Here is a 14,282-nt window from a genome sequence, read left to right on the forward strand (position 1 = left end):
GTATCCAGTGGGAATTAACTTCTTGTGGCACCAGTATCACCTTAATAAGACAGGCAGAGGCCGTCTTCAGTAAGCATGCTTGCATGGCATGGCAGATCACATGACAACCTTAAGAACAAAGATGGGGAGTATCTGGATATGACCACATCTTGGCGAGATGACTGATGACTCTATCGAGCCTTCTGGAATATCATCTAAATTATTCCCCTCCATATAGGCTGTGTACTAAGCAGAGAAGGTGGAACACAGACTCAGTCTTGCCAGCATGTGTACAAATCACTTGCATTTTAACTGGAAAACCCCAAGGACCTTAGCATTTTCATGACTTAGCAGAAGCAACCCAAATGGTATGAATTGGACCACAGGATAGGCCAGCAACTAAGGTATTTTAGCATCACTTTTGTCCTGGATTGATATGTTTTCCAAGTTCTATGTCAGGCTGTACAACTGGTTTGAGGAGGAATCTAGTCCTTGCTTCCCACGGAGGCTATGTTTTAGTTCACATAATAAAGCCAGTAGACGATGTTGAAGAAGGAGAAAACCACTGGGAAGAATATGCGGGACCACCGATCTATGGCATTCACATCAGTCAAGTCGGGAATGGTGATTTTCAGTTGGGAGGCACGTCTCCGCAGGCGGCTTTTCTTCTGTGCCACGTGCCGTTCCAGGGCATTTCGGCCAAAACTATGCCTGGGCAACCCGGCTTTCCGATACTGGATGCTGGAGGCATCATAGGCCAGCATTGTGCTCCTTGGATCTCCAAGTCCCATCACAGCCTCGGAGGTGGCCATTTCATTTTTTATCTCAAGAGTGCTCAGTAAGATGTTCTCATGGGGGTCCATCTGCAAGGGGAAAGAAACAAACGAGACTTTCAAAACAGAAAGCCTTTACTGGTGATTTTTACACAAGGCGCTATGATATGTAGTTTGGATATTCATGATTAAGAGAACTGGCTTTATGTCCACATGCTCTAAATTTGAACTGTGGTTCTGCCGCTATAAACTCTGAGTTTCAGTTTCTTCATCTACTAAATGGTATAATAATCCACTCCATGAGGATGGCTGTGATGATGTAATGATATAATAGATTGTTGCCAGCATGTGTTGGAGAAGGAAATGGCAACTCCACTCCAGTACTCTTGCCTGGAGAATCCCAGGGACAGAGGAGCCTGGTGGGCTGCCGTCTATGGGGTCGCACAGAGTCGGACACAACTGAAGCGACTTAGCAGCAGCAGCAGCAGTACCATTTTCATGATTTCCACATACAGCATGCAGAGAAATGGGAAGCATGACCTCCCCCTTTAAATAATTTACAGTCTTGATTAAAAATACCTAAAAAATTAAACTGAACTAGGGATGAAATAGTATTAAGGGGTGAATTACTAAATTGTGCTCACAATAGAAACCTAATGACAGATGAATTCATGATAAAACCAGAACTAAAAGTAGTAGGTAACATATATTAAGCACTTGATATACACAGCAGAAACATTTTTATGTAACCTCATTTAACTGATGCTTTTTAACGCCCACAGGTACAAGGTGTCACCTTAAATTTTCAGTGTCAATATAAATAGGGTAAAGGAAGAATTTTGAACAACAACAATGCAAGAAACACATGACTTGCCAAAATGCAAGAGAATTCAAGACAACAAGGAACTTGAAAATAACAGTTGAACAGACTATGGGTGGTGTGGGTGGTCAAGGGGTGAGCGAGGTGACTTGCCAGGGAAGAGTTGGACACGAACTGTCTGTACTGAGCTGAATTCTGGGCCCAGGGAGTAGAATTAAGGGGTCTGTGCTGACAGGGTGACCCTTTTTTCTCTTGGATTATTTCTTCTTAGCAAGTCTAAAAGTAAAGGATGAATACTGCAATCATGATTCTCCAAAATTAAATGATTATGTAATGCTTTTTGTTCTGTTGAGATGGGAAAATGTGTGTGTCTTATTTTTAAGAGGCCTCCATTGCTACATAGATAATAAAACCTAACCACAACAAGCTATTATTAATAATACAGGATATTTATTTTGGTAAATATTTGAAATGTATCTACTGCCAATATTTTTTCTAATTAATTTTTGTATATTTTATTTTGTTTCAGTTTTATTGAGAAATAATTGATACATATCACTGTATAATTTTAAGGTGCACAGCATGATAGTTCAATTTATATATATTATGAAATGACTACCACAATAGGTTAAGCTAACATCCATCTTTTCATATAAATATGATACAAAAAGAAAAAGAAAAAACAAGGAAAGAAAATTGTGAGAACTCAAGAAATAAATGCTGATTGAATGGAATTCATTTTATGACACTTACAACTCAATGTCTTCCTGCATCATCAATAAGATGATTTAATCTACAACACCACTGTGAAGATGGGAACTGCATGGGACTATACCTCTTGAGTCCCTTTCCTGCTCGAAGGCTTCCACCTCTATTTATACAGGTCTCTTGCTAGAGCAGCAGGCTCAGGCATCTGAGATATGGAATAATTTCCCATGGTACCCTGGACCACTTTTTTGACAGATGTCCCATTTTTATGCATGAGAAGGAAATTTAGTGAGCAGTACCTAGTAGCTTATTGTTGTTTAGTCCCTAAGTCCTGTCCAACTCTTTTATGATGACCCCATGGACAGTAGTCCTCCAGGCTCCCCTATCTAGTAGCTAAGGCTGAATAATTTACATATTGACTTTTCCAATAGTCCAGTGGGATCAGCATGTATCTCAAGCTCAGAAAATAAGGCTAAGAGAGGTTGAGAAATTAACACAAATTTACCCAGTGAATAGGTGACAGAACAAGAACTGGAATCAGGTCTCTCTCATTATGCCATGCTAAGGAACAGAAACAGCCCCATCCCCCTATAGCCCTCTACACTCATAAAAGAAGACCTTCTCAGTGCAGGGCAGGGGCAGGTACCTGGAGGCTTGCAAAATGTCCTTAATGAGGATGTAGATAAGCATCTTGATTTAAATACATCACTAAAGACTAGAACTAATGTAAAGTCCTATTAACTGTAACACTGTCAATTATATAAACATCTGTGATTTGAACCTTCAACAGCCCCACCAGCAATTCTATTTAAGGAACCACCACTTCCCCTCTCTCAGTTACTGTGCTTCTGATGTGGCTGGAGTCAAGCAGAGCAATCCTGACAAAGTGATTGTTTCAGACACACGCCCATTTCAGAACCAATGGCATGTCATGAGCCTTCAGGTGGGCATACTAAAGACTCTCAAACATTACCACTGGGTTTGTACTCAGAAGTATGTGGCCCTGAGTCTAATGAATTTGTTGAGATGCTCCAGATGCAAGAGGTGATCCTAACTTGAAAACAAGCCAACACTGGGAGACACAGAGAATCCATGACCTGCTGAGAGTGTCTGTATCTGGTATGCCTGATTTGCTGATACTAAACAAGATAATACACCTCTCTCTCTCTCTCTCTCTCCCTCTCGCTTTTTTGTATAAGACAGCATGAGTTGGGTTTTCTATTACTTAAGACCCAAATAATTGTAACTGAGATATGATTCATCTTTATGCATCTCAACAACCCTATAATATAGGCAGGGCAGGAAATATATTACTGATGTTACACCTGTAAAAAGGATGTTTCACAACTCAAATTGAAATTAAGGAAATCTGTTACAGTAATATAATCTTCAGTACGCAGAAGTGTTGGGTTTTAATCCTTCTGGCTAGGACCGAAAGCATCTAGGGGCTGCTGGGTTTGGTGGCTGGCTGGTCAACTGGCTACACTTTTTTTCCCCCTTGTCTGTTTTCCTTCAAAGGATATGAACTGTGTTAGCAGCAAAGGTCAAAAGTGAAGGCTTTTTATATGTGTTTCAACAGGCTTTTATATGTAACTCAAATGGTAAAGGGGGAAAGGCTTTTTAATTGATTTTGTTGAGGTTCTATTAGTAATCTATAGACTTTATTTACTCTGGATGGCACTAGTGGTAAAGAACCCACCTGCCAATGCAGGAGACAGAGATACAGGTTTGATCCCTGGGTCGGGAAGATCCCCTGGAGAAGGGCATGGCAACCTACTCCAGTATTCTTGACTAGAGAATCCCATGGACAGAAGAGCTTGGTGGGCTACAATCCATAGGGATGCAAAGAATTGGACATGACTGAAGTGACTTGATATGCACATTGTTTAAATAAAAGAAAAATAACTTTCAAATTATGCATGTGAAATTGAACAACTATTATCTTTCCTTTTTTTCTTTTTGAAATACTTGTTTTTGGAAGGTGACTGCTGATTGAGGTTTTTTATGTTTTTTTTTTTTTTTTTTTGGTTTGTTTTTTTGAGAATTGCAGAATATGCTGTATTTCCATTTTACAGGGCAGGAAACAAGTTCAGGAAAATGAAGTGAGTTAATTAAAATCTTAGTACTTGTAAGTAATAAAATAGTGTAATAATTCTTGTCTGTTGATGATTATCTCAATGCAATAAAATTCCATGCTGCCTCCAGCATCTCCCAAATTAATCAGGGAAGTGAGACTCAGGTAATGGTTTGGTGGGTTGGTAGAGGCTATTTTAGTGGCTCCCAAACTTTAATGCACCTCAGAATTCCCTGGGAAGTCTTGTTAAAACACACATCTCTTGGCACCCCCCTCCCAGAATTCCTCAGTTAGTAAGTATGGGATGAGGCTCAATAATCTGCATTTCTAAAAAGTTCCCAGGTGATGAGGTGATGCTGGTCTGGGGTTCACATTTGGAAAACTACTAGCGTGCTGGACTGCAGCAGAAGGACATGACCAAATAAAGTGGCAGCAGACACCTTGGGAAACAGTGAAAAAGCTGAAGTTCTAACCACAGTCCTTACCACTGAGAGAACACATGAAACTTCTGTTCATTATTCACTACAGACAGGCATTGTCTGACACAACTTCACACAACTTTCAAGACCATCCCCAAGAAAAAGAAATGCAAAAAAGCAAAATGGCTGTCTGAGGAGGCCTTACAAATAGCTGTGAAAAGAAGAGAAGTGAAAGGCAAAGGAGAAAAGGAAAGATACACCCATTTGATTGCAAAGTTCCAAAGAATATCAAGGAGAGATAAGAAAGCCTTCCTCAGCAATCAATGCAAAGAAATAGAGGAAAACAATAGAATGGGAAAGACTAGAGATCTCTTCAAGAAAATTAGAGATATCAAGGGAACATTTCATGCAAAGACAGGTTCAATAAAGGACAGAAATGGTATGTACCTAACAGAAGCAGAAGATATTAAGAAGAAGTGGCAAGGATACACAGAAAAACTGTATAAAAAAGATCTTCACGACCCAGAAATCATGATGGTGTGATCACTCAACAAGATCCAGACATCCTGGAATGTGAAGTCAAGTCTTAGGAAGCTAGTGGAGGTGATGGAATTCCAGTTGGGCTATTTCAAATCCTAAAAGATGATGCTGTGAAAGTGCTGCACTCAATATGTCAGCAAATTCTGAAAACTCCACAGTGGCCACCAAACTGGAAAAGGTCAGTTTTCATTCCAATCCCAAAGAAAGGCAATGCCAAGAATGCTAAAACTACTGCACAATTGCACTCATCTCATAGTCCCTTGGACTGCAAGGAGATCCAACCAGTCCATCCTAAAGGAGATCAGTCTTGGGTGTTCATTGGAAGGACTGATGCTGAAGCTGAAACTCCATTACTTTGGCCACCTCATGCGAAGAGCTGACTCATCTGAAAAGACCCTGCTGCTGGGTCTTTTCGAACTTATGGGTTTTTTTTGGATATACATCCAAGAGTAGACTGGCTGTGTTATAATGATCTTGACAATAATGTAACAAGGGAGTTATTATTAACAGTCTCATTTTAAAAGTAAGGAGATTGAGAATTAGGGCTAGTTAGTGATTTGTCTACAGTTGCAGTTAAAGTAGTACATTTAACATTTAATCTGTTTGTTCCAATGTTCCTGTTCCTACTGACAAGACTATACAATTGCTTATCTTGACACTTTTCTTCAATTATAAGTTCAGTCTTGGAACCTGTATCAGGTTGTACTTAGGTAATGAGATTTCATAAAATGGAAGGAATAGCAACTGTCACATGAATTTAGCTAATCTTTTTTAAAAAACGAATCTTCTCCCCATCTTCTCCAGCCTTGCCCAAATGATCGTCCTAATTGCCTTTCTCTTGAGCAGTGGAGACATGAGAGAAATCACTAAATCATCCCTTTTTTTGGTTAGAACATAAACAAAAGATAGTTCCCCTTTAACTTATCAGAAAGGCCATGGAACAATCTCTATTGCTCTGGAAAACATAACAAAATACTGGTTATCTGTTTTGTCTTGTAATTTTTACTGATTTAAACAGCCATGAGAATACTGCTGATGGTAATTAAAACAACAGAGAAAAGGAGACCAAAAATATATGAAGGAAAACAGATGAGAGAGAGAGAGACTGATGAATAAATTGACATTTTATATAGATAAACTACATTTGCAAGAAGCTAGCTGCAGGTCTTGCTTTTATCCAAGGGTCTATACTACTTGCTTTCTAGAGTCAACTTTTAACTCACAAGTGTCCATTCCTGACACAAGGGTTTTGGGAGAGGCCCTATTAAGTACTCGAACACCAATAAAACAACAACAACAAAAAACTCTTCTGTTACCCATTCAGCAATCTGCTCTTGAAATTATGCTTTACTTGGAATTATGGTGCTTCTCCATCAAGAATGAAATGCTGAGATTTTGGGAAACAGACTAATTTATTTGCACCAGCATTCTGGACTCTCCTATGAATGACCCCCTGTGAACGAGGGCCATTTTCACATTGATCGTTCAGCTGTTCTACTAGTTAGAGAGAGATGCACTTCTGTTTCAGACTGACCCATGCATGGGTGGTTCTAACAATGGCAAATTCATGTTAAACACTTGGATTAGGAGGTTTTCTTTTCCTTCTTCTCATTCCCCATTCCAACATTTTTTTCCAAAAAGAAAAGAAACACATTTAGTTAACAGTTCCATTTTGCTTAAAAGATATTGCATTAAACAATGAAGAGAGGACCTTAATTTTTATAAAATAAGCTAGTTTCAGGACTGGTTTCAGGTTTGCTGCTTCCTCTCCTGGACCGTTTGTCAGTGATAGCTGTATCTTCTGGAGAGATGCCCTTGTCCTACTGTTTTATATAGACATGCAAACTGCAACCCTCAGTGATCCAATGGCATCACATGTTTATCTTGAGAAGTACAATGGGGGTATTTTAGATCCTAGTTCAGCATTCATATCACTCAAAGAAGAGTAAGAAATTGGAAAAAAAAATCCAAGAAATCCTAACTCTGGTATTTTCAATTACTTTGACTAATGTGTGGGTAGGAAACCTTGTTTTATCTTCCATGAATTGACACTGTGACTGAATAACTTTAAATGCTAAAGCAATGAACTGTTAAGCCACCTGGGAATGTCCAAAGCACTCTTTCCAAAGGAAAAATGCTCTGAAACTACCTAGCCTGCACTCAGCCTTCTAAGAGGTGAAAGCAAATTTACCCAACTAGAATATGAAATGGAGATTCCAAGAGGGCAAGCGAAGGCCAATATCTTTGACTTTTCAAATTCCTCTATTGAAGCAAAAAGAGAAACAGTAACCAGATACGGAGCTTACAACTGGAATATAAATAATACGAGAACACTGCTGAAATACCAGGTAGTTTCAGAAGGATGATCTTTAAAAAAATTTGTTTTGAACTTTTTATTTTGTATTGGGGTATAGATGAATAACAACGTTTTGATCGTTTCAAGTGAATGCGAAGGGACTCAGTCATACATATACATATATCTAGTCTCTCCCAAACGCCCCTCCCATCCAGGCTGTCACATAACACTAAGCAGAGCTCAATGTGTTATACCGTAGGTCTCTGCTGGTTATCCATTTTAGGTTACCCATTTTAAATATAGCAGTCTGTACATGAAGGATGATCATTTTTAATGAAAGCTAGTAGAAAAATAAAAGGGCTGAGATTCTTTTTATTGTCTTTTTTCCTCTGAAGATGCTACTGTATTTGAAATCTCACAACCACACCATGAGAAGTTTGTGTTAGGAGCATTTTGTAAACCTTTCCCACCAAAATGCTGAAGTTCGTGGGTAGTTAAGTGGTAAAACAACCATTCAAATTTATGTTTGTAGACTCAAACCTTGTTTTTCCTACTAAATATTTTCACTACATGGTAAAATACTTATAAAGTGATCACTGGTGGCACTAAGATATGAGCAACTTAGCTGTTGTTTTGAGTTTCAGTATTTAAATTCTCATGGGTAGATCATGGGAGCACCCATCTTGAGGATTACTTAGCAGACTGATACTTTGTTAAGGAATCACATTAACACATTTCTTCTTTATGGATCAGTCACTTGGTTGAGTTTTTATAGTTTTCATAAGGTGGAAAGATTCTGCCTCAGTCACATACCAAAATAATCCATCTGGACAAGTGGATAAACCAAGTGAGCACGGTGAGGTTTTGAGTTGTTGTTTCAGGTGATAGTGAAGCTTTTAGAAGTAGGGTTAGACCTTGGGCACAGAAAGAGAAGAGTAAGACTCTTCTCTCCAAAGGACCCCAGAAGAGAAACCTTTTATAAAAGGTTATGACTTTTATAAAAGGTTATGACTTCTATAAAAGGTTATGACTAATACAAGGTCAGCTGTAAAAAGACACTCAACAAGCCTGGGCTGTCCAGCGGACTAAGGCTCCCCCTCTTTCTAAGCCCCTTATGTGGGTCTCTGCCCCTTTCAACCCTCCCAGCAGAGTTAGAACCAGCTGGTTCTAATCCTGGCTTACCCTAGGCCTCGATGCTCTTCCAGAAAATCTAGGTGGATTTAGGGATGTCCTTTCTAATTTCTTCCACCTGGGTCAATCCTCTTGCTACAATCTCCCTGAACCCTTGTTTCCCTCATGATGGCAAGCATGGGCATGCTGCTTATGTGTCCCTAATGCTGACCACTACAGTTGATACAAAACAAGTACTTAAAATAAAACTTGCTGAATTGAATTACTGAGAGGGTTAGACTAAGCCCAGGATCACACATTCAAATCCGCTAGGGAAGTCATATCAAAGCATGAAATAGTTGTAATGGAGAATGGGAAGAAGTCGGCCCTAGTATAGTTTACTAGACTATAAAAACACAGGCTTGCCTGAAGGACATTTAATTTCAAAATTTTAAAGATTATTTCAGGGGTCAAAATCACATCTAAGGGTTCAGTCCACAAGCTGCTGCATTAAATTCCTTACAGATTTAATGTATTAAAAAATTGCCTTTCAGTTCTATTTAATCTATAATTACCAACTGCTTTAACTGCTTTAAAAACAAAAACAAAAAACATGTGGCATAAAATAGGACTAATGAATAAGGAAAATTCGCCTAGAAAAAAGCCTGCGTCAGAGCTCCCTTGTAAACTGTGCTCTTGATATCGGGCTAGTGTTCCTTTCCTAACCATGTGAGATCTTGTTGTGGCAAATTCTGCAGTATTTCTTTGTGCGGGAACTAAAGTAGCCTTCCTAATTTCTGTAGTTTAATCTCTTCCATTCTTTTTATCCTCACAGAATCAAATTAATTTCTCTTGAAAAATTATTACTTTCCAGTTATGTGTTAACTTGTGTGGAATTCACTGGAAAAGAATTAAGGGCAGGAGGACAAGGGGGCGACAGCAGGTTGGATGGCATCACGGACTCAATGGATATGAGTTTCCACAAACTCCGGGAGACAGTGAAGGACAAGGGAAGCCTGGAGTCCTGCAGTCCATGGGGTGGCAAAGAGTCAGACACAACTGAGCGACTGAACATCAACATCAAGAATGATATGTAATTCACAGATCACTGATTTTTAAAATAATGGAGACAGGAGGATGAATGCTAAATTTGGGGGAAATGAGAGTGCATTTGTCTGTTTTTGTTTGTTTGTTTTTAAAGCATCTGCTGGGGAGGCCACTTTATTATTATTGCTATTATTTGTTGTGCCACGAGGCTTGCAGGATTTTAGTTCCCCAACTAGGGACTGAATCCAGGCCCATGGCAGTGAAAGCCCCAAGTCTTAACCACTGGGTCATCTGGGATTCCTGACAGTACATTTGAATTGCTACATTTAATAATAATAAAACATAATAAAATATATGATGAACTGAATACTTTTTTAGAAGGTTGGTAGAATTCTTTCTGGGTTCTACTTCTTAACTTAACCAAGTATAAGCTTCTACTTTTAAATAAAGTTGAAAGCCAGGAGTCATTGTAATTGTATGGAAAAAAATTTAAAAGATTGGGGTCATACAGAAATCCCCAGAAGGAGGAAAAAGTGAAGAAAACTATACTAACAATCTATACTTTTAATGGACCTTCCTTTCTTCCAAAGGAGGGTCTCACTTTAAATTATTACAGATCCTCAGGCTCTGTGGAACGGAGCCAGGTTTGACAATGAACTCACTTTAAGTTCAAAGTCCTCTTTTCACACATTTTGAAGGTAGATGTGAAAATCTGCATACTTAATTCTGATAACTTGCAGAAGTTTTAACACCCAGGAGCTTATATCCTGAGAGGCAAAGGCTCATTCTAGTTCAATTTTCATCTGAATTATTGACTCAAGTCCCAAGCTGGAGAGGGACGATTGATCTAATCTTTTCATTAGCTGGTTCATACGACTCAAAGCATTATGTATGATGACTTGTTAGAGATTTTTATACATACCACGTAACTGGTAATTCACAATTTCCAATACATTTTAAAGTAATACCATAGAGGACATTTGCTTTCTTTCCACAAGGCTGGAAACATCACAGTCAAGTGTTTATAAGGCACAGGTGTAGAGGGAGGGGAATTAGGGGTAAACTTTAGCAGAAGAGGAGGAAAATTTTCCCCTGCGGCTTTACACACACACATCACTGAGAGGAAAAAGGGGTGTATTTTCCAGACACACACCCCTCCTCTTCATAATATTCTAAAACTCAGGACAGTGAGTAATAAATGTGGTAGATGATCAGGTCAAGTTTCAAGACTTAAGGGCAGGTTGTGAAAGTGTTACTCGGTTTGACTCTCCGTGGCTCCATGAACGGTAGCCCACAAGGCTCCTCTGTCCATAGCATTTCCTAAGCAAGGATATTGGAGTGGGTTGCCATGCCCTTCTCAGGGGCTCTTCCAAAAGGATTGAACCTGGGTCTCCTGCATTGCAGGCAGATTTTTCACCATCTGAGCCACCATGACTGACTTAAAGGTTGTAATCCAAATCATCCCAGGTCATTGGGAGACTCATGCCTTCCTCTTGGCCCTAGGTTTTGAAACTGATGCCAAGCTTGTCCCATTAGCTAATGAGGATAGGTTTGAACATACAAAATCTCCCATAGTCTCCGTTCTGGGTCAGAGAGGAATTATAATCTGCTTCTAGCTTTCAGCCAAAAAGCAAAGAAGTTAGGGTTTGGTTTCTGTCCTCTTTAAACAAGGAGCCAAAGTTTTAAAGCATCTAAAAGCCTGAAAGTTCCTTTCCCCTGGAAGCTATGGACTCAAAAAGAGAATCATACTACACACTTCAAAACCCCATCTGTGGTATAATCAGTTCCACTCACATATATCAGAAACACCCCTTCCACAGTGTCTTACCCACTGCCTCTTATTGTTTTTTATTTAATTTGGCTAAGAACAGAAAGCTGACCTAATGCAGACCATATGGGCTGGATTCCTGTGACTATAACAAAAGGGCAACAGAAAGAAGCAGCGCGTACAACTCTACAGAGATGCAGGAACATAGCCAGTGACCTTTGCTTCCGCGGATTTAGAATTACATTCGGCTATTGAATGGCAGGGGGCATGGGGGTGGTGCTGAAATGGATCTCTTGAATAAAGACAGGCTGATGGCATGGGTGCATGGATTCACACTGATTACTAAATCCTGTGAAGGGGAGTTTAGACACATGTTTACTCATAACCAGCAATGGATCTAGTAGATGCATTTTAAAAGAATGCACTGGGGGAAAAAATGCACTGGTGAAAAGTAACTCAATAGTAATTTAAAAAACTAATACAATGATGATGACATAAAGTAAATACCTATAAGCAAGCATCCACTATATACAACAAAGGCGAAATAAATGACGCTAAGAGTTGTCATTATAGATTACAGAACAAATGCCTTTCAACGAATAAGGAAAAGGCAAATATCTACTTAAAACAAAAGCATTTATAAGCACAGATTTCTCACTAGAACATTATGATACTGAATACTATATAGCTGTTTGAACAGGACCAAAGGATTTCTAATATTTGCTTCAACAGGTAATTGGGAGTTGTCGCTGTTGTTCAGTTGCTAAGCTGCATCCGACTCTTTGCAACCCCACGGGCTGCAGCACGCCAGGCTTCCCTGTCCTTCACCATCTCCTGGAGCCTGCTGAAACTCATGTCCACTGAGTAGGTGATGCCATCCAACCATCTCATCCTCTGTTGCCCTTTTCTCCTCCTCATTGGGAATTCCTATTCATCCTTCCTCACACTTATGTATCTTGCAGACCTCAGTTCAAATGTTCCTTCCATCAGGGAGTCTTCTTTGATCAAACCTCAGTCTGTCAGGTCCTCTGACATATGGTCTCACAGCAACATAGACACTTTCCTCACTGTTCTTATTTACATTTATAGTTATACATTATTTCTCTAGATACTTGTTTAAGGTGCATCCTTTTAAGATGTGGTCTCTGTGAAGCCAGGAACACGTCTGGTAGGGATTCAGGAAGTATCTGTTGAATTAGCAGATAACCCCATTAGGCAGGATTGAGTGTACCTTCAGGGCTTTCCTGCTGGTGCAGTGATAAAGAATCCACCTGCCAATGCAGGAGATGCAGGAGACACAGGTTCAATCCCTGTGGCGGGAAAATCCCCGGGAAGCAGGCATGGTAACCCACTCCAGTATTCCTGCTCGGTGAATCCCATGGACAAGGAGCCTGGAGGTCTATGGTCCATGGGGCCACAGAGAATCAGATGCGTCTGAGCAAGTAAGCACAGACCAGACACAGTGCACCTTCCACTCTCCGAGCACCCCACACGGGTGAGGGCACCTTTTGCTCCCCACCGTCATCTGAGGTGGGTGCTCTGATGAATGCTCCCTTCAGAGATGTGCAAGCTCAGGTTACTGTCAGTCACTCCTGAAAGAATGCCAACAAGTAATAAAGGACTGGGATTTGAACCAAGTGTGAGTTAATCCACTTAAGACAGACGGGACACTGGGACCCATGATATGTCCCCCTGAAAGAGTGAAATCCCCTCTTGTTTCGAGCCATTTAGGAAACATGGACACGCGCTGCGGAGGTGTAGGAGCAGTGAGAGAACAGGCCTGTGGCATGGCGGGTCAGAGAGGGTGGCCTGAGGACAGAGAGGAGGCGGAGGAAGGAAGGCCGCCCTGCGCCTCCAGGAGGAAGGGGTCAGAGGGGACACCGCCGCCCAGGCCCGAGGAGAGGACGTGGAAAAGCAGACAGAGGCCTCTAGGTCCACAAAACACTCCATCCAGTGGGTACCCAGTTATCTGCTGGGTCTTATCTTTTCTCTCTGGACCGTTCCTCCTCACTTTGTGTGGCTGCATTGTAGGAAGAGCCACGCGGTGAAACCAGAGGTTAGATTTTAAAATAAGCTGCTACAAACACCCAAACTCTTTAATTCCAGACTGTAGGAATTCTTGACAGAGGAGCCTGGTGGGCCACAGTCCATGAGGTCACAAAGAGTTGGACACAACTGACTGCATGCATACACACACACACACACAGAGGAACTCTCAGGGCATACCTGTAAGCATTCGCTTTTATTTGGGCTGAGGTGACAGGGACTCTGAAACCAGGCTGCTTGGGTTAAAAGCAGACTGGGTTAAAGGCAAGGTCACAAAATTGTTAATTGGCTATACCCTAGTACAAAATGGGCTTCCCTGATAGTTGGTAAAGAATTTGCCTGCAATGCAAGAGACTCTGGTTCGATTCCTGGGTTGGGAAGATCAGTTGAGATAAGATAGGCTACTCACTCAAGTATTCTTGGGCTTTCTGCATGGCTCAGCTGGTAAAGAATCCACCTGCAATGTGGGAGACCTGGGTTTAATCCCTGGGCTGGGAAGATACCCTGGAGAAAGGAACAGCTACCCATTCCAGTATTCTGGCCTGGAGAATTCCATGGACTGTATAGTCCATGGGGTTGCAAAGAGTCAGACACAACAGAGAGACTTTCACTTCACTTCACTTCAATACAAAATAAAAAGCTTTTTAAAAGATTAGAACAACAAGAAAAAAAAGGGGGATAACATTATCTTCCCTATTGGGA

At 40.6% G+C, this 14,282-nt stretch overlaps 1 protein-coding gene across 1 annotated transcript in view; it reads right to left on the bottom strand.

Annotated features, from left to right (window-relative positions):
* Window positions 1-447: 447 nt before the first annotated feature.
* GABRB2 (gamma-aminobutyric acid type A receptor subunit beta2) overlaps window positions 448-14,282 on the bottom strand; it is a 264,157-nt gene continuing 250,322 nt past the window's right edge. The window contains exon 10 of the mRNA XM_061149482.1: window positions 448-842. Within this exon, the coding sequence (XP_061005465.1) occupies window positions 495-842 (348 nt within the window). The 3' untranslated portion in view covers window positions 448-494. The remainder of the gene's footprint in view (window positions 843-14,282) is intronic.

Source organism: Dama dama, chromosome 9, assembly GCF_033118175.1.
Source record: "Dama dama isolate Ldn47 chromosome 9, ASM3311817v1, whole genome shotgun sequence".
Classification (NCBI taxonomy): domain Eukaryota; kingdom Metazoa; phylum Chordata; class Mammalia; order Artiodactyla; family Cervidae; genus Dama; species Dama dama.